Here is a 20,295-nt window from a genome sequence, read left to right on the forward strand (position 1 = left end):
TGACTCTAGCTGGTTGGCTCAGAGGGAGAGTGTTGGCTCGGCGTGCGGAAGTCCCGGGGATCAATTCTCGGTCAGGGCACACAGAAGAAGCGCCCGTCTGCTTCTGTATCCCTCCTCCTCCGCCCCTCTTCTCCTCCTGCAGCCATAGCTTGATGGTTTGAGCCCATAGGCCCCAGGTACTGAGGGTGGCTCTGTGGTCTGCCTCAGGCACTAAAAATAGCTTGGTCATGAGCCCGCTCCCAGATGAGTAGAACCTTGGTCCCAGATGGGGGTTGCCAGGTGGATCCTGGTTGGGGCACATGTAGGAGTCTTTCTATCTTCCCTCCTCTCACTTAGAAAAGAAGGAAAAAAAATGAACAGGCACTTACTGATGAGGACAGAAAAACATAAAACACACTAGTTTTGGCTTAAAACAGTAACCATAGAAACAACCTGATGAACACAAACCAAGTGGATGGGGTGCAGGCCCACTGGGAGGCCGCATACTGTATCGTTTCAATTACATGTTCATTTTTCCCAACACTTTTTAGATTGGCTTCAAACACAATTTGGTTCCTAAAATGAATACTCAGTGTTGACAGTAAGGACAAGAGGATAATACGTTCAGAGATAAATAAGAATTTGACAAGTTCAATAAGACCAAGTATCTGATCACATTTAACAATTTTCTGAAAAAAAAACAAAAACTTAAAAAAATCAGAAAGTGCCTGGAGTGCAGAGGTCCCGGGTTCGATTCCCGGCCAGGGCACACAGAAGAAGCGCCCATTTGCTTCTCCACCCCTCCCCTTCTCCTTCCTCTCTGTCTCTCTCTTCCCCTCCCGCAGCGAGGCTCCATTGGAGCAGAGATGGCCCGGGCGCTGGGGATGGCTCCTTGGCCTCTGCCCCAGGCGCTGGAGTGGCTCTGGTCGCAACAGAGCAACGCCCTGGAGGGGCAGAGCATCGCCCCCTGGTGGGCAGAGCGTCGCCCCCTGGTGGGCGTGCCGGGTGGATCCCGGTCGGGCGCATGCGGGAGTCTGTCTGACTGTCTCTCCCCATTTCCAGCTTCAGAAAAACAAAACAAAACAGAAAGTTAGGTAAAGTAGAACAAAGTAGGAAATGCCAGAAAGTATGTTTAGATGTTAGGATGACAGTCGGTAACAAAGAGCCCATTCTCAGTCCCTGACACACGAGGAGCCTGTGGGGCGTGGAGGAGCTGTGGGGTCACAGCACGGGCCCTCGTGATGCACCAGGAACCCCCTCAGCTACGCAGCTGACATGCAGGGAAGAGGTGGCTCTTTGGTAGATGAAAAGTACCCAGAAACCCTGGTTTCTTATAAAACAGTCAAAACTTTGAAAATGAGATTCTGTACTTTAAAAAAGGAGGCCTTCACAGGCAATCAAACATTAATATATGTATTCTCCTCCCCATTTCCAATACCTGCAACAGTCCACGCACTATATCATCCTATATACACTTTTTATCATGTACAACAACAGGTGATCTATGCTGCAGATGAATGAGGCCTTTGATGTCATGCGAATGTTACCAATGGGCTACACACACACAATACTAAAATTATTACACAGAGAACGCATTTGCCATTTTTATTTCGCTATGCAGAAACATACATTCACCAAGGCTGTGTGATGCAGTAGACAGTGTAATGGAGAATATATCTTTTTGAAGGCTATTTATAACTCAACACTAAATAGTTTAATTACAGTGAAAATTCTGTACAGTTTAAGGCTTGGCTCTGAACTAGGTTGTAAATATGGACCAGATTTGGAAATAAAATACTTTTTTTTCAAGTAAAAGAAATCAATTTAAAAATATAAGAAGAAATGGAGAAAGGGGGGAAAAACAACAGAAACTCAACAGGTTTTTCTAGAGTAAAATTTCATAGTATTGTAAACTAACAAAAATACATATCTTCCTCCCAAAATAATGACAATTTACATATTTAGGACTTGATAGGAAACTTTGGGAAGCTTTCCAGATTGAACACGGATCAAAGTGGACGATAAGCAAGAAATCACATTAATATGCTAAAATCAGTGCTACCTTAGAATGAATTAAATTAGATACACAAAGCAGGATTGTAAGCATTAAATATTTCCAGATGATCAGAGAGTCATCACTGTTTATGGGTTAAGAGTCATAAAACCAGATGAAACAGATACAAGATTCAAGTGTTTACTGAATAAACTCGGTTATTGGCACATCTACTCTGGGATAAAGCCTGACAACACCAGACCTAGACAGCTTCTAGCATTTTAGGGTCATCTTCATGTATCTGTAAACAAAAGATCTGTTACCTAAGAAATGGCAAATTTGTTTAGACTTTAATAATAATAAACTATAAAAGGCAAGGATTGTGTATGTGTTACATGAGATCACGGTTTATATTGTTGGTTATGGACGTGCAAGTATAGCTGAAAATTTAGACCCTCTGTGAAAATAAAAAAATGCTGCTCTTTTGTAATTTTATCGTTGCTTCATGCAATATCAGTTTAGTTGATGCTGATTCAGATTGCTTTATTATGGAAAGATCTCTCTGCCAGTGTTCTTTATTAATGGTCAAGGTCTGTTCTTCTGGACTGAACATTTTTCCACGGGCAGAGACGAGTCAGTTGGGTTAGAAGAGGGAACTCCATCTAGGCTCTGGTTTTCCTAATGGTTTGCATGACTGGATTCCTGTGCAGGCTAAGTTATTCCTATAGAAAAGAGATTTGATCAGTTACTCATTTGAAAACATCTGAGATCAAGGTCACAAGAAAAGTATCTTGCAGGTTATTCAATGCTCCTTTTGAGAAGATGCTGTAAAATATCAGTGTAAGTCACTGATACATTTTGTCTTGAATAACTACAGTATGGCCGCAGTCGCTGATGGTCACTGGAAAGACTCTTTTTTTGCTATTTATTTTCCAAGTTACATTATTCATTTGAATCTTAGTTTTTATAATTTTCTTTAAGAGAGGTCACTCATCAACCTATGTTTCTTAAACCCATGTTAGAGAACTAACTTCTCTGATTTATGCATGAAAAACATTTAAGAGACTCTTATTACATAAGCCAAGTGTGCAAGTAGCTCATCAGTTGCACTCAGCATTCAAAGCCCTCGGGGATGCTGAGAGCCACACGCATTCTTGCATGGCAGGTTAGTATGCGTGGCAAGTCTATGCACACACAGAGGATGCTGTCTGCACGGGATGCCAGCCAAACAGCGGCAGCAAAGGCATGCACTTCCTAGAGGCAAACGGGACCACAGTGCTGCATTTTCCCTCCTCCTGAGACACAGTGCTACACTAAGAGAAAAAACAAGCAACCCACAGAATACAGAAAATAGAAGACATCCAAAATGAAAGTGAGTGTTCAGGTTTCAAATTAAAAAACAACGCAGAACAAAAGCATAAATAGGCTATAACCAAGCAGCTGAAGAAAAAGCTTATAATGGGATCATGTTGCCATCCAAAGGAGAAAGGAGTACATATTGCCCTAGTATTTGCAACACTCAGATGTACCTTTCAGAACAAAACTGCCTGAGTTCTGATTAGGTCACAACGGCAAGTAAAATCAAATTTGGCCTTGCAAGTTTGGTTAGTAAAATGAGTACAGCACACAGATTAAAAGGGAACGTGAGCGCGACCATGGAAGCCTAGACCCGGCTGTTCCTGAGTCCTCTGACTGGCGATGCACGGCCACAACCCAGGTCTGGAGGAAACCAGTACCTGTCAAGCAGTTCTCCCTCCTTTTGGTAACCAGCCGTGCAAATGCCAGCGAGAGAAAACAGGACAGGGAGGAATCAGAGGAAGGATGAGAGGGAAGTGCCCCACGCCCCATGCCAGCCAAGGCCACGCCGGGAGAAACAGTGTCACTTCTTACCTGGGGTCAATCCTCTCCATCTTCTGGTGTGATCTCTGTCTCTTTATGAACCACTACTTTGGTCACTGACATGTCAGGGTGCTGCTCTTTGGCCTCTTTAATTGCCTGAGCCAGAGCCTATCCCCAGGACATCAGAGAAGGGCAGAGACAAAAAGGAGGTGGAACATGCGTGATCAGTAGCAAGCTGGAGACCTACGAGCTAGATCTTCATACACAATTTACAAATGAGATACAGTGATTGCAAAAGGAATCATACATTGTCTGTTGGAAAGTTAATTCAGAAAATTGTTTAGATTATGTGCTGGACTGTAAGAATAGCATTGGGAAGAGTAGGGTCAAGAAGTGTCTCTGGAAGGGTGTTCACCACCTCACACACACTCTACCTGGTCATGGTCGATGTCGGCATCGCCTGTGATGACTATTCGCTTCTCAATCCTCGTCTCTGAAATGCCTCCTTTCACAGTCTGGAAGGGAGAGACAGCATTATGAGTTTGCGCACTTGGAGGAACAATTATTGTTCAGTGGAGAAATGGAAGAAAATGCTGACAGTTTTTTAAGTATAAGGTCTACCGGAAAGCTCTGTCCGTTTCTATCACAACAAGTTTCGACACGTAAGCACATGTTTATTTGGCGCATGTGTGCCTCTCTATTTTTATCACTTAATGTATACATATTGACGTAGCAAATGAACTAAAACAAAGTTGACTCACGTTAGTCTTATGTGTGAAGCGATACTGTACCCATGGCTACTGATAAAGTTCATTTACGCCACTGTATTGTATACGAATTTCAACAAGAAAGAAATGCTACAGAAGCATGTAGAAATTTATTGAAAGTGTTTGGTGAAGGTACAGTTTCTGATGGGACATGCAGAAGAAGGTTTGAAAAATTCAAAACAGGTGATTTCGACCTTTCTGATAAGCCACGTTCTGGGTGACCATCTTTGATCGATGACGATGTTGTTAAGACCATGTTGGAGCAAGATCCTTTTCTGACAACATCGGAGATCGCAGAAAGGCTTAACTCAGCTCAGCAAACCATTTCGGACCATATTAGGAAGATAGAATTGGTGTGGAAGTATATTATTTAATAAAGTTTATTGACAGTAAGAAAAATTTGTATTTTGTTTTATTCCAAAAATGGACAGAACTTTCCGGTAGACCTTATAATACCACATTTTTTTTTTTTTTTTTTTGGTAACTTTTCATTACCAACGTGAACCGTTAAGAGTTCACATACAATAGTTTCAGGTGCACAACCCGGTGATTAGACATTTATATAACTTCTGAAGTTAAGTCCTCAATAAGTCTAGTACCCATGTGACCCCCATACACAGTTACTATAATTTCATTCATTAAGAACCGAAAGAGAATTCAATGGTAGTTATTTTAAATTGTTAATTTCAGAAACGAGGATAGAATGGAGTCCTTTGGACTTGGCTGGCCAGTGTTCCTGGAATACCTACCAAGTGCCAAAATAAAGGTTACCAGAATGTATATTCCTAAACAGACTAGCCCCTGAGGACAAATGTTCCAAAATGCAGTAGTTGTGAAGGCTCCAGTGCAGCTATCCTGGTTGTCTGAGAATCACAGAACTATTAGCTTACGCAGCCCAACCTCGAGGAAGTTCTGAGCGAGGGACTGGCTTTTCCCACCTCCTTACTGTCCCGCTTACTTTGGTGATATGAGTGGTGGTCGTGGTGCTGGTGGTTTCAGATGTGATCGTCTGGGCACTCATTAGCACGCCTGGCTCCAAATCAGCGCTAGGATCAACCTAAGCAAAGAAACAGAGTCACACTCAACATATAGTGACATTACCTCTTCAGGCGCTGGCTACACTATTAGCTTACGGCTGGCTTTCTGGTGATTTAGTTGTCTCCCACAACAGCTGTGCACCTTCATCCACATCTGGCAGCTGCCAATATGGGTAAAGATGGAACCAGACATGGCCAGAATTAGCCAGCATGAATAAAAACTGGGACTTGAGAAATGAGCGTAGTGACTGGACGAGCTAATATTTTACCTTATCTATGGCTGTGAAAATAGGTGTCTGGCCTTTTCCTACAGTTTTAGATATAGGAAGCCTTGTTTAAACCACCTGTTACACCACAGTCAGTAACAAAATGACAATTATTGCATCACTCTCTTGATAGGAACAGTCTGGCTGCTCGTCCCTCTGAGTCTCACAAATTAAAAACCATGCAGTTATACTTAAATGCCCCAAGGCATTAAAGGGGTAAAATGAGGTGCCAGGGCTCTGGTCTTCACAGGCTACCTTACCTGTGATGATTCGTATGTTATGGTTTTGGTTTCCGTGTGAACGACTGGCAATTCCTTGGTAGAAATTTCCAGCTTTACTCCTCCTGGTGAAACACTGCCAAAACTGACGGTTTCTGTCTTCACAGTGGATGACTGTGCCAGTGGGAAGTAGAGAGAGTGGCTATTAGTTTGCATAAACACAGTTTTGGTTTTCTTCCTTCCCACTCAGTGGATATATATATATATATATATATATATATATAAGCACAGGACAGTATGAAATAAATGTTTACATAGTCCATGGGTAAGTACGTCTGGGACTGAGACACACAACAGATACATGTTTAGCAGTCTCCCAGAATTCCACAGCCTTTTCTTTTTTTTTGCATTTTTCTTAAGTGAGAAGTGGGGAGGCAGAGAGACCGACTCCCACATGCGCCCGACCAGGATCCACCCAGCATGCCCACCAGGGACGATGCTCTGCCCATCTGGGGTGTCGCTCTGTTGCAACCAGAGCCACTCTAGCGCCTGAGGTGAGGCCATGGAGCCATCCTCAGGGGGGAGAAGCAGATGGGTGCTTCTCCTGTGTGCCCTGACTGGGAATTGAACACGGTCATCCACACACCAGGCCAACGCTCTACCATTGAGTCAACCAGCCAGGGCTCCACAGCCTCTTTTTATGGAATGTTCCAGGTAAAGGAAAACATGAAACTATTTTTATGTCCCCCCTCTTTCATCTCATAAGCTAATCTTAATAAATTAAAAAATCATAAAATAGCCTTTTTAAAAATATTAACTGTTTAGAATAAAGGAACAAGTAATAACACCTGACCTACCTGCCATCAATTCTTTAAGAATTGTAAGAAAAGAAGATAAAGAATAAAGTTCTGGTATTTGGCACTTGGACCAGCATGGACTTTGGTCCTTTAAGATTACACTGACCAGAAATAAATTTATAAATTTTCTAATACCTTGGCTGGACATGCATTTCCCAGGTTTAGCACCAATTACAATAATGATGGTGAGAGTAGAAATCATTTCCTGAAACTGTACATTATTAAGAATCATTATATATGTTTGCATAAGACCCACCGTTACCTTGCAAGATAGAAAATAAGAGACACAAAATGTACTTGAAGACAGTAGAAAATTAAACTTAGTTCTATCTTTATGCTTAACTAAGTTTCAAGGACAAATAGTTTACTTGAATGCTAAAAGTAACATTAACTACTAGTTACCTCAAAATTAGGTTTTTGTTCCAAAGTTTCAGAAACATGGATGGCTACACTCTGCTGCTCCTCTGGCTCGCGGGAAGCAGTGGCCGTCTCTTCCTGCTCCAGTACAGCTGTCTCGGCCACCTCCTTTTTCTCGTCTTTAGCACCTTCCGTCAGAGCAGAGCTCTCCCTCCCTTTAACGCTGGAAGCATCAGCAGAGGCTGCCTGCGCTGCACCATCCGCGTCATCTCCAGCCGCGTAAGAAGCATCCCCACTTGCGTGCACGTTCATCACATGTCTTTCCTCCACCAGCACAGTTTCCTGCACAACCTTCTCAGTGCTCAGTGGCTGAGGGTGTTGGGATGTTTCGGTCTCTGTTTCGCTGGACCCTGTCTTGGTTTCCGTTTTCTGCAAGGGAAAAAAGAGTGTGGTGTCAGTGTGGCTTTCCATAAACCAAAGGTCCAAAAACAACAACAACAACAAAGACGCCACTCACCAGGATGTCTAAAGCGAGTGTCAAGTCCTTACAACCAGAAACACTTATAAAAAATATAACTTAGCCTTCAGTCCTCCCACCAGGACTTTGATGGCTGCCCTCTGCCCCAACACATACTTGAATCTGTGCTGCTACCTTAGAATATCCGCAAAAGAAACAAAATGCAGTATAAAATACAATTAAAAAATAAACCAGCAACAACCAGAAAAGCATTGTAGCACATTCCAATTAATTTTGGTTGCTTTTTTGAACCTAAGAGGTGACATAAAATGCTTTTAAAAAATTAAATGCTATTAAAATTTCTCAACACCATTGCCCTTTGAATATCTTAAGTATGTTCTTATAATGGAACTAAATGCATAAGACAGATATGCCAAGCAGGCACCTTTGAGGTGTTTGAGACAGAGCTCACTTGGGATGAGAACATACATACTCGCAGCAAAAAAAGCCATAAAGAACTAAAGCAAGGCAAACAGGCAGAGTCAGGAACACCGAGGATGGAAGCAAAAGGCCACCTGAACCCAGCTTTGAGAAGAAGAAGTAACCCCTCCTATGAATTCTGTCGGTTTTCTCGCAGACTCTAATAAACTGAAGATTTCAGAGCCATCCATGAGCTTTTCACCAGAAGACTGCTTAGTCTGAGTGAACAAAGAAATGGAGAGTCAACCACAGAGACAGGTACATACACAGGCACATAGCACATTCACAGCTGGTTAGACCAAGTTGGAGGCGGAGGAGAGAGGGAGGAGGGATGAAGGAATCTACCATACCGACTTTGGAAACAGAAAAGAAAGGGAAATAAAATAGCAGCTGAGGTGACCACTAGCTCTCATTTGGGAAAGCGGAGACAGTTGTTAGGATGGGGGCGGCGCTGTGTGAAGCCGGTCATCTCCCTCCACTGCAGCCCCAGCAGCAGCACGGCCACATCTCGGGGGTGGGAGCTGCAGGCAGAACGGCAAGTGTCTGAAGGCTCCCGGGGCTGTGGCACTGCCTGCGCCACGAGCAAAGGGAAAAAGCTTGGGTTGGCTGCTCTGAACATAAAGCCAAACAGCAAGAGAAACAGAAAGGTTCAGGGTGGAAGGGTGCTGCCTCAGAATCATCATGCTGGAATCTGAAACGGTGGCCCAAATGAAAGGCACTGGTTACCACGACTCGGGACGCGGCTGCCTCGGAAAGATAGCGGGCAGTGGCCACGGAGTAGGCTGGTTCCTGGGAGTACCTCCACTCGGACAGGCTCTTCCTTCTGGGTCCAAAGAACCCCACTTGTAAGACCTCACCCTCTGGTGCTTGCTCAGTTTTACTCAACTGCACACTCTCCAGGCCCGTGTGCAGAGCCACGGCCCCTCCCAGCACCCGAGCTTGCTTAAGGCCGTCTTCTTCGGGACTCTGCCGGCGGGAATCAGCCTCCTTGATGGGAGCCAAGGATTCTGACAACCTCCGCTTTGGAGTGTGGACCTCGGGGCCTCTCCTGGATTTCTCATCAGAGATGGCTTCCAGGACCTCATACTCTGTCATGACAGGAATGATCTTCACTGACTCCATTTTCTGAAGCACTTCCAGAGTGGAGGGTGGCACTCCCTTCTCCCCTTCCTTAGCTTTTCCAGTCATAGTCACAATTTTTCCAGATACGGCATCATAGGACTTTCCTAGAGTGTATATTTTCTGTTTGCTTTCTTCTTTCAATTGCATTTCTCGGGCCAAGTCATCGAAGCTCTGCATTTCAATGGTACTAGATCTCAACATGTCGGGGGGGATGTCACCAGTTCTACTGCTCACGGTCACCACCTTGTAAGTCACAATCTTTCTTGCATCACCATCAACTACCTCGGCAGGAATTCTGTCTACAAAAACCCAATCCTCTGTGCCCTATATTTGAAATATAAAAGCTAAATTAGAAATTCTGATGGTATCTCATTTCTAAAACAAGAATCCTTTAGTTAAAATCAGGGTGAGAGCTACTACACTCATGTGACTGCACAAGGCTGATGTTATTATCTAAGAAGTATGGCTGCACTCTCTTCTCATCGTAAATTTATAAACTCTAACCTTCAATTCAGAATACAGTCTGCATGTAGAGCTGCAATTTCAGATTTCTTTAAATAGAAATAGACTTTGGTAGCAAATGTTGCAAGAAATATATCTGATGGTATGTTAAACATCTGATTATTCTATAGTATATTTCAAGAATAAATAATATTATTGAAGTGGCTGTATGAGTTACTTCACTTTACTTAGGTGAACACAGATAGTTTTCCACGTGAAACGTAGTAGTGTCCTTTCTGTCTGCTGTTCTCACAAAAAAACTTGCAGCATTCCACAAATTTCTATAAATACACATTTCATGTTTGTAAGCTATACTTCCTTATTTGGGAGATCAAATCCATGATACCACTTATTATCCAATAAATAACGAGTGTGCCTGTGTTCAAGGCATTGTAATGAGATATTTCTTCCTGTTGGGATATTTTTGGAAACTCTGATAATGAGTAGTAGTCTGTGCAATGTCCGATCTTATTTGCAACTGAACTTCACCATCTTGGTACTTTCTTTGCCACTTTCCTTAGTATTAGTGCCAATAAGGCAGAAGAAATCAAAGTTAAGACATCTTTGCATTTGGGAAGCCAAATAGGATGTGAGCAGGTAGGTGGTTGACTATATTCGAACAGGTTACAGAGGGAAGAGAAATCAAACCAGGAGCAGATGAGCACCTTGGTTTACATTTTAAATTAGAATATTTTCTACTTTCATATATACCCGTCTGAAAACTTGAATCTAGACATATGTGTGCCTTAAGAAAAAGGGTTGCAGAGTCATCTACATGTTAGTGCTGGATGAGATGAAATGAATTGAAAGATAGCCTCTAGGGCCGATGGGACAGTTTTTGGAAAATGATTTGATGAGAGGTAACGATACAGCCCGCAGAGCCTCCTTCCCGCGTTTTCTTTATCACACTCGGCTAGTGGGAAAACCAATAAAAATTCGGAACTTCCAACATCATTCAAAGTCATTTAAAATAGTACTATACTACGTACAAAACAAAGGGTAAAATGCTCCAATAATACTATTAGAAATGACCACAGACAAAACCAACTACAAGCAAAAGCGATAAAGGCATGGTGTCTAACTGATAACTACAATGGTGAGAAATTCCTTTTTCCCCTCCCCAGACGCTAAGCAAAAACATACACCTACCTCAGTTTTCAGCAAGGCGAATTTTAAAAAGAAAACAAACACTCAAGACATTTAATGACACTGCAATCCGAAGAGTTATTCCCTTTGGGAAAATTCCTTTATGCATGTTTTTTACCTGAGACTCAAGGAATGGAGAGGTTCCTTGCTGCAAAAATATAACTTTTTCAGAAATCTCTCTTTCTTCTTTGGTCTGTTTGAATAAAGGGGGTTGGGTTGGAGAAGAGGAAGTAGAAAGTTTCCAAAAAGGCAAGTTAGGAAGAGAATTCTTTCATTGTTCTATACATATAAGACCCATATTTTTTTCTGAAGCAAATTATTATTTATTAATTCGAAAAATGGTCTAAAACCATCTCAAAAAGTAAATGGTTCTTTCCCAAACACAACAGATGATTTTCTGAAACGCTGCTGTGTGTGTGACCCAAACGTTTTTCATTTCTAAGAACAGAACACGCAAGCGCAATACAGAGAGCGCCCTGGGTCCTGAACGGGGACTATGTGTCTGTCAGTTGTCCGCAACACCGCAGAGTGAGCATTAAAAGAAAATGTAAAGATTTAAATAAAATTATGGTAGGAGTACGTCCTCACTCCTGTTGCTGACAAATATGTGACTAAAGTCCCCCGTTTCAGTGCTGCCTGATAAAGAGTCAAGACGCACACAGGTCACTGCATTTGCTACGAAGTTGAATAAATCTGGTTATACCTAGATTGACTTCTTTTTTATTTTTATTTTTTTAATTTTTATTTTATTTATTCATTTTAGAAAGGAGAGAGAGAGGGAGAGGGAGAGAGAGAGAGAGGACAGAGATAGAGAGAGAAAGGGGGGAGGAGCAGGAAGCATCAACTCCCACGTGTGCCTTGACCAGGCAAGCCCAGGGTTTCGAACCGGCGACCTCAGCATTTCCAGGTCGACGCTCTATCCACTGCGCCACCACAGGTCAGGCCAGATTGACTTCTTTTATTGTTCCACAAGTGAACATAAAATAGACTCAAGGTAATAGCTTTAGCTGAACTTTTATTACATGGTGAATTGAAGGCTTTAAAAAAGTCCATTTGAAAATATTTTGGTGAAAAATTAAAGTATTTCAAATCATGCTTATTTTTATCATATGAAATTAAGAAAGAAACATTAAATATGTCATGTTAGAACTAGTTGGTCCCTTTCCTCTGCTTCTTACTCCTTTCTTTGGTATTAGATGGGCATAGTTTAGGTGGCGACACAGGAGCTGCTGAGCCTCTCTCTGCACACAGCCCACGGCCTCAGAAGAGTGACAGGAAGGAGATTTTGGAAGACAAATTTAAAAATAACAGAAAGTTCAAAGTTTCTAGAAGAATGGAGTTTTTGAAACAAATTCATTGTTGTAAACAACAGAATTTTATGAGAGCTATTTAATGAAGAACAAATAAGATATTTTCAAAGGAAAAAAAATCCCTAGCCTGCTCCCTTATGGAGAAAGGTATTGGGAGAGACCAAATGTACCGCATGGAATGATCACATGTGGATTTTTGTTTGTTTTATATCCAATCATAGCCTCTTTTACAAACAGGAGTAAAAAACAAGAAAGAAAAGTAAAAATTTTAGGTACTTTTTGGAATACCACTGTTAGGCCTCTATTTACAATCATCGAACTAAATATTTTTCCTAAGATGAAAGCTTAAAAAAAAACAAAACCAGCAAGAAAAATGTGGTTTTCTGTTGGGGACTGAAAAATAAACAGAGTATTTTGCAGTCTGGATTTTGGGGACAGGGGTGCTGGGAGCTGGCTGTGGGCTGGCAGTCTGCCCAACCCCCCACCTCACCTGCCTAATTAAGTTAACAAAGGGCTGTGTTTCAGTATTCGACCTGCCCACCCATGTTCCCCGGAAGAGACTGGAAGCACGTTCCTTCTGGGAGTAAAGTTAGATTGACTAATATGGTGGGGGTTGTCTTTTGAGTTGCCTTGAAAACTTAATTGAATTGCTAATGGACCATGTTACCCAGAAAATAAAAATGGATGTTTTTGGGGGGCAGCCATGTTTTTGTGGCTCGAACAGTAGTGACTGTCGGCAATGAGCTGTGGCACTCTCCCGAACCCATCCTGTATATATCTTTAAGTCTCTGTCTAGCTTTCATTCAATTTCGTACCATTTCCTGCTCGAGACCCTGGAATAGACTCGTTGCGCGGGACGTGGCCGTTTTCAACACATCCTGTCGCCTGACATCCACTAATTTCAAAAAGGTCTGTGTCTATAACTGAAACCGTCTACACCGTCTGTATTCAGAGCTGGGAATGTCCAATAACAGACAAGGGTAACAAAAGGGGAGAGATTCTAAAATTAAGCCCTAGATATGGTCAACCCCAATTCAGTTCAGCTGACAGAGAAGGGATACCAATTAAGAAAAGTTGATAATTGAAACATTTACTTGTATAACAGGTTAGAACAGAGTTAGATGTATACTCCAACCATATTGTTTAGTTACTTAAAAGTTCATTTCTGTATCATAATTGGGAAACAACCCTATGCTGGCATGCAAAATTCACAGAGGTGTATTAGCTCTCAGGGGAGTTCAGGGTTTCTACAGAGCTGTCATTCATTTCTGCCTGGGCCAATGTATGGGGTACATGTCCCTGTTTTTAAAATTTCCCAAGATAATTTTAATATGCCCTAAAGTTTCACCCCAAGGCCTGGGTGTAAAATCACAGCAGTCAGAATCAGAAGATGGAGAGATTTCTTCCTATTCGTAAATAAATGATCCCTGGTGAATGGTTTTTTTTGTTTTGTTTTTTTTCTTTTCCCAATTTGAAGTCCATCTGAGACCTGAATAGCAAAAGTAGAGCTGGGCCAGAAAGCAGACAAACACACAGAGAGAATCTGTTCTATCTACTCACGGTAGTTATGTTCGCTAGCATCACTATGAACAATGCAATGAATCAGTGAATACTGAAACTCTATCCCATTGGGGGACTACAGGGCTAGGTTCTGGTGAACCACTGGCCACATCGACACATAACTTCGTTTTATATGTGTGTCTGTTTCAAGACCCTTACATTTAAACTATTGATGTTACTGATTCATCAACATTGAACTCATGGTCAACAAGGCTACAACTTCCTCCTGAATGAAGCTCATCTAGCACATGTAGTTTCCCAGGAGGTGCATCGCCGCCCTCTCACGCTTAGGAACGCTGGACAGCAAGCACTTCCGCACCTTGCCCGGGGCCCATTCTAAAGAGCAAAATCACTAGCAAAAACACATAAAAGCAAACACGTGGCACTGAAGAGGCCATGGAAAGGACACCCGTTCACAGCATGAGAGCTGAAGCAAGAAAGTAGAGCTGCCTTTCAACCTCAGCTGGGAATGTAGGAACTGAGACACTCAAATTCTTCACCACTCTGAGCCTGTCTGCAAATGACCACGAACGCACTGTTCATATTAACTTCAGGGTTACAATACAGTTTAGGGAGTAAGCAAATTTGCACATATGGACTCTGTGGATGAGGAGGACTGACTATACTAATCTTACATACCTGTAGAACCAGCCACATTAGAAAGAGGAGCAAACTGGCACAGTGGAAGTGGGTACTGCATATTGGCTGGGATTTGGAAAGTTAGTATTTAATTAACCACAGTGGGATATACCTCTAACATGGACTAGGCAGAGGTGTATCTTGGAAGGTGGTCATGGGAAATATCTGTGGATAGATGTACCTAGAACTCCTCACATACCAATTATCCACCCCTCCTATGTTTTGTGGAACCTGAATGTGGGTTTGTCTGTTTCCCAAAGTTAATGAGGACTTCATGTTATCTGCTGCTTAGGGGCACAGCCTCGTTATCTGATTGCTAATATTTGAAGCTTCAAATCAATGTCAATACATTTCTTATTTTACAGAAAACATACAAACTAGTCTTAGAGTATCATCACCATTACTATCTCATTATTTGGATCTCTAGCTCTTAATTTTCTTCTAATCATAAGTTGGTAGCCTTTTATAGAAATATTTACTTTGAAGTTAACCACCACAGATAAAAGAAGGTCACATTAAAAATCAGTTGTAGTTAGATTTCTTCCATAACATTTTGTCATTAAGATTACCAAAAAAATAATCCAGCTAAGCTTGGGGTCTGAATCAAAGTGTCTTTACCCTTTGATATAAACAGTAATGTTTTATTTGGGATGTCATTTTTTAAAATTAAATTAAATATTTCCTTCTAGGAATAAGTGGAATTCTTTTTAAATTGGTCAATTACCATTTACTTAATTTAAAGAGGGACATATTAGTCTGACCAGGTGGCGCAGTGGATACAGTGTTGAACTGGGACACAGAGGACCCAGGTTCAATACCATGAGGTCGCCGGCTTGAGCGCGGGCTAATCTGGTTTGAGCAAGGCCCACCAGCTTGAACCCGAAGGTCGCTGGCTTAAGTAAGAGGTCATTTGGTCTGCTGTAGCCCCCCGGTCAAGGCACATATGAGAAAGCAATCAATGAACAACTAAGGTGCTGCAACAAAGAATTGATCTTCTTATCTCTTTCCCTTCTGGTCAGTCTTTCCCTATCTGTCCCTCTCTCTGTCTTACTCTCTGTCACAAAAAAACAAAACAAAACAAACAAAAAACGAGATAAGTAATATCCTAAGTAATAGGATGATATCAAATAAGTAACTTATTTAGAAAAATATCTTCTTTCTAAAATGAAAATCCTTTGGTTATGTGTTTATAAATCAAAATGCTTTCTACATACCTAGCTGGCAGGATAAAATCATCTTTTGAGCTATTCAAAAAACAAATAACAAAAGCCATTTCTTAATATAGAAAATGGCAAAATTTAGAACATACAGACTTTTTGAGTTGTTCTTAGGGTTATCTTCAGGGTCCTCAAATAGATTATAATCTTGGATGTCAGCAAGAGCCCTGGACAAGGGTCAGAAGGGAGCCACCAGGCCACTCTGCCCAGCCCAAAGGCCAAGGGAAGTTTGCAGAGCTCTGACCTACCCCCAAAGGGCCTCTCTTCCTCTGGGACTTGAAGCTACTTAGGGCTGTTCTTTCGGAGTGCCTTTGAGAACCAGGGTCAATCAGCCATGTTTGTAAGAGTTCAAGTCTTTCTATGATTTCCTCTTTCTGCAGCGGTGGTAAAGCACTAGGGTATAGCCTCTGCTTAACAACTTAGGAGACACGTGGAGCAGTCGCTAAGTCAGCCCTTGGTCCTCTCCAGTCTACAAAACCAAAGGCTCTTCCCTTCTGCAGAGGGCAATTCCATTCTTTAATCATTAAAAAGAGAAACCCTTTCTTGGGCTCACCGTAGTTTCTCTGTACTGACACAGAAAAGACAGTAGCATCCTGGGAGAATTCACTATGCCCAAAGTATCACTTTTTCAAGTTATTAATGTTCTTTGGGTTCATCAGTGTCACTCTCTAAGAATCAGAGCGTTTAATAAGTGAAAAAAAAAATCTTTTTACTAGTCTAATGGGTTAACCTTTTAAAATCCCAGTGATTAGCAACAACCGTGCACTTCTCTCAGTGTCCACCTAAACTTCATTCAAAGCGACTACCGCCTACCATGTCTCCTACTAACAGCCTGAGGTGAGGCATGGCTCCTTTGGTTTGTTTCAGTTTTAGTGGCGATTTATTTATTTTTTTGTTTTTGTAACTTAATTCAGTGTTTGCCATTCTCATAGCTGAAATCATCTTCCTTATTTCCAACAGAGATAGTAACATACGGTAAGTCAAACCTGACCAACGGCAATGAAATTTTATGCTATTATAGCTAACAAGCCTTGGTAGTCTTCCTAACGCAGGGGCTACAACATTTAAATCAACTAGAATGTGAAAATTTTCTTTTGAAACTCAATCTGAATGAAATTGGTGTTTTATGGTAAAGGAATACTCTGGTAACAGTATGTTCCATTCACTCTGTATTAAAGGACCCTTGTCAAAGTAACGCAAATAGATATATACCTTGTCACTTTTAGCCAGGATTGGAATAGCCATGAAGATAGTGACTGTGGTCACTTTTGAAAAAAACAGCCCTCAAAGAAAGTTTTAAAAATGACCAAAATGAGTGTTAATTACATTCTTCTTTTCACTGCAAGGGCCTAAGCATCGCAAGTAGACTCCTGTTTAAAGAATTTTTCTCCCAGAAAGGCCTAAGCTTCAATTTTCTTCTGCTATGTTTGTTTCCTGACCAAGTATCTCACAACAATGGGAACTTGATAAGAAATTAATTGATATACTACTAGAAAGATGTAGTTTTGAAAAACTACTTCTTTTGAAAGATAAATCAAGATGTCTTCCAGTTGGCAGTCAGATTATAGCACCACTGCTGTTTGGGAGACCCACACAACAGAAGTTATAACACCAGCTGAATTCTCCCTATACTCTGGCTGTGATTTACAGAGAGCTTTCTGTTATGGAAGAGCCTTGCTTAAAAAGGTCTTCTTGTCTTAGTTCCCTATTAAAAATCAAGTAAAAACTGGTTATAAATCAGTTAAAATACCAGTTATATATATACATATAAAATTCGTTATAAATAAAAATCAAATAAAATACTTTACCAGCAAAAGACTGCTGTAGTATTCCCAGAATAAAGTGTGCCCTGAAATTCTATCAACTTCAGGTCACCATTTAATCAAACATTAGACAACCTCCACAGGCCTCATTTTGCAACAAAATGGGAAGCATTCATGAGTTTTCACAGTATCTCTTAATGCAACAAAAGAAGCTTATTCAGAAAAAGGGTCAATTCATTAAAATAGTACCTCAGATAATCTGGAGATGTTTTCTCTCAACATATGTACCCTGATTTATCAATGTCACTGCATTAAATTTAATAATAATAAAAAAAGATAGTACCTCAGTGTTTTTCAGCTGTGAAATCTAGGTTTAACAGTTAGACTAAACCAATGTGCACTACAATTCCCCGTGGCTCCTTGTTCACGCTAAGTACCATCTGATGCGACTAAACTCACTCTTCAGCCACCTAAGCATTTTACTTTTTAGCTTTTCTTTAGAGCACTGAGTACATCAGCTCAGGTTATACATGGACAAGTGGTGATACTCTTTACTCAGAAGCTTGCCAAATCCTTTCCCCCAAGTGCGTACCCTATAGAGAAGTGACCTAATGAGCAGAAGACAATTGCAACCAACAGCCTCAATACCGACCTCTTCAAGTACAAGTGGTTCGATCATGGGTGCGTCCTCCTGCCTGGCAGCTAGTCGCACTGGGGAGGTAGAAAGCCTCTTTTCCCATTCATTCACAATGGCAGTGTCTGTGGAAGTTTCTAGAAAGGTTCTTTTCAGCTCACTAATATTGGTTTGATGTTTCATCAGGTCATCTTGTGTTTTATCTAGCTCCTATATTCAGAACATAAAGAAACCGACAGTCAACATTTTACATTTCTTTTCCTTTTTGCACTCTCTTTTTAAAAGTAACATCAATCTCATTAGTAGTCAAAACAAAAGTTTTGATCACGGCTCATGACACAAACGCTCCAGTATAAAGGTAATATTTCCAAGGAAAAGAGAGGGGGGGAAAATCTAGTTCACGCAAGCGTAAAAATCAAGAGTTTTAAAAGGTAAACTATACAGCGTGTTAATTCACATGTAACTAGAGAGAATTAAAATGAATATACATACAGGAAAAGAGAGGGAGGAACTCAGAGAAAGGTGAGAAGTCATCCCCACTTATTCACAGGTGAGAACACACAGTTCATGCATCATGGTAGGAGCCCACAGGTATATACCATGAAAAGAAATCAACACATAAGAACATGCACTGGTATACACTAATACCAACCTCTAACATAAGATTACTATGTTTGACATACACATTTTCACCCTTTATTCGCTTAATCAGACTATTCTGAAAAAAGTGGAGAAGAAAGGGAAAGGTAAGGGACATGGTAGTCATGGGGACAAATGTCATCCTTCACACTGCACCAACAACATGGTAACCGGCTATGGAGCATGCTGGAAGATTTGAACATCACAGACGAACAATGGCTTATCACACACTGGGGTTTGCTACTTGGTTTATTTTAAAACTTCTACCTGTGCCTTGAGCTCTGCATCTTCTTCCTGGTCCGACTGCCAGCATCAAGAAAGAGTGGGAAATAAAGTCTTACCATGCAAGTGACTCTGAGACTTAAGACCTATGGTCTCTATAAGCTTTCTGAAAGGAGGCACCAGTTTGCTCTTGCTTATGAATGCTATTTTTTTCTTATAAGCAAACCACAACATTCTTGCACACAAATTATGAAGCTTAATAAGAAGATGGGAAGCCCATCCTCAGGTGGTTGAGTTAGAGCAGGGGTCCCCAAACTACGGCCCGCGGGCCACATGCGGCCCCCTGAGGCCATTTTTCCGGCCCCCGCGGCACTTCTGGAAGGGTACCTCTTTCATTGGTGGTCAGTGAGAGGAGCATAGTTCCCATTGAAATATTGGTCAGTTTGTTGATTTAAATTTACTTGTTCTTTATTTTAAATATTGGATTTGTTCCCATTTTGTTTTTTTACTTTAAAATAAGATATGTGCAGTGTGCATAGGAATTTGTTCATAGTTTTTTTATAGTCCGGCCCTCCAACGATCTGAGAGACAGTGAACTGGCCCCCTGTGTAAAAAGTTTGGGGACCCCTGAGTTAGAGGATGGTCTCGATATGCCAAGGTCTCAGGGAAAATCCCTGGTCAGGGCACATACAAGAATCAACCAATGAATGCATAAATAAGTGGAACAATGATGTTTCTCTCCCTCTCTTTCCCTTCCTTTTCCTCCAATAAATCAATAAAAAAAATAAAAAGAGAAGAGAGGAGTAAAAGGTTCCTTGCTTGGTGGGTCTTTGCCCTTTAACCCGGGAGACTTCCCAGTGTGCAGAGTACACACACGTGCTTGGGAGGTATCAGCAAGTGTTTGGCAGGTGGTCCTTCATAAATGTTGGAAATGGTTCAGGAAATGTGGAGAGCCCCATTAAAATGAAAATTCATAAGAATGGCTATGATTTCCCAAGAATGAGAGCTCCTTTGTAGTATATGAATCCTCAGAATAATCCTATGGGATTAGCTATTATTATTCCCAATTTGTAGGCCAGAGAACTAAGGCTCAAAATATTTAACACAGAGGTTCTCATATATAAAAATTTCTTGACACCTCTAATTTCTTGAACCCATATGCCCAAATACCAATTTGGAAGGGCAGATGAAAGATATGGGATAAGAAAATTTTTATGAAAATCAACTACCATCAACATTACCTTTAAAATGTAGACAACACTATTTTTTGAGTTCAAAAAAATTTACCTACA

At 41.2% G+C, this 20,295-nt stretch overlaps 1 protein-coding gene across 14 annotated transcripts in view; it reads right to left on the reverse strand.

The window, feature by feature from the left end:
- Positions 1-1,569: 1,569 nt before the first annotated feature.
- Positions 1,570-20,295, reverse strand: part of EPB41L3 (erythrocyte membrane protein band 4.1 like 3) — a 280,869-nt gene continuing 262,143 nt past the window's right edge. For 3 of the 14 annotated variants that reach the window (XM_066247533.1, XM_066247531.1, XM_066247530.1), the window contains 11 exons: positions 19,049-19,084; positions 18,161-18,352; positions 11,138-11,212; positions 8,977-9,696; positions 8,346-8,468; positions 7,359-7,742; positions 6,142-6,273; positions 5,537-5,635; positions 4,246-4,326; positions 3,863-3,979; positions 1,570-2,694 (listed from right to left, as the gene is read on the reverse strand). In XM_066247533.1, the coding sequence (XP_066103630.1) occupies positions 3,869-3,979; positions 4,246-4,326; positions 5,537-5,635; positions 6,142-6,273; positions 7,359-7,742; positions 8,346-8,468; positions 8,977-9,696; positions 11,138-11,212; positions 18,161-18,352; positions 19,049-19,084 (1,953 nt within the window). In that variant the 3' untranslated portion in view covers positions 1,570-2,694; positions 3,863-3,868. The remainder of the gene's footprint in view (positions 2,695-3,862; positions 3,980-4,245; positions 4,327-5,536; positions 5,636-6,141; positions 6,274-7,358; positions 7,743-8,345; positions 8,469-8,976; positions 9,697-11,137; positions 11,213-18,160; positions 18,353-19,048; positions 19,085-20,295) is intronic. The other 11 variants (XM_066247538.1, XM_066247536.1, XM_066247539.1 and 8 more) reach the window with 7 other exon arrangements.

This window comes from Saccopteryx bilineata, chromosome 11 (genome assembly GCF_036850765.1).
Source record: "Saccopteryx bilineata isolate mSacBil1 chromosome 11, mSacBil1_pri_phased_curated, whole genome shotgun sequence".
Lineage (NCBI taxonomy): Eukaryota > Metazoa > Chordata > Mammalia > Chiroptera > Emballonuridae > Saccopteryx > Saccopteryx bilineata.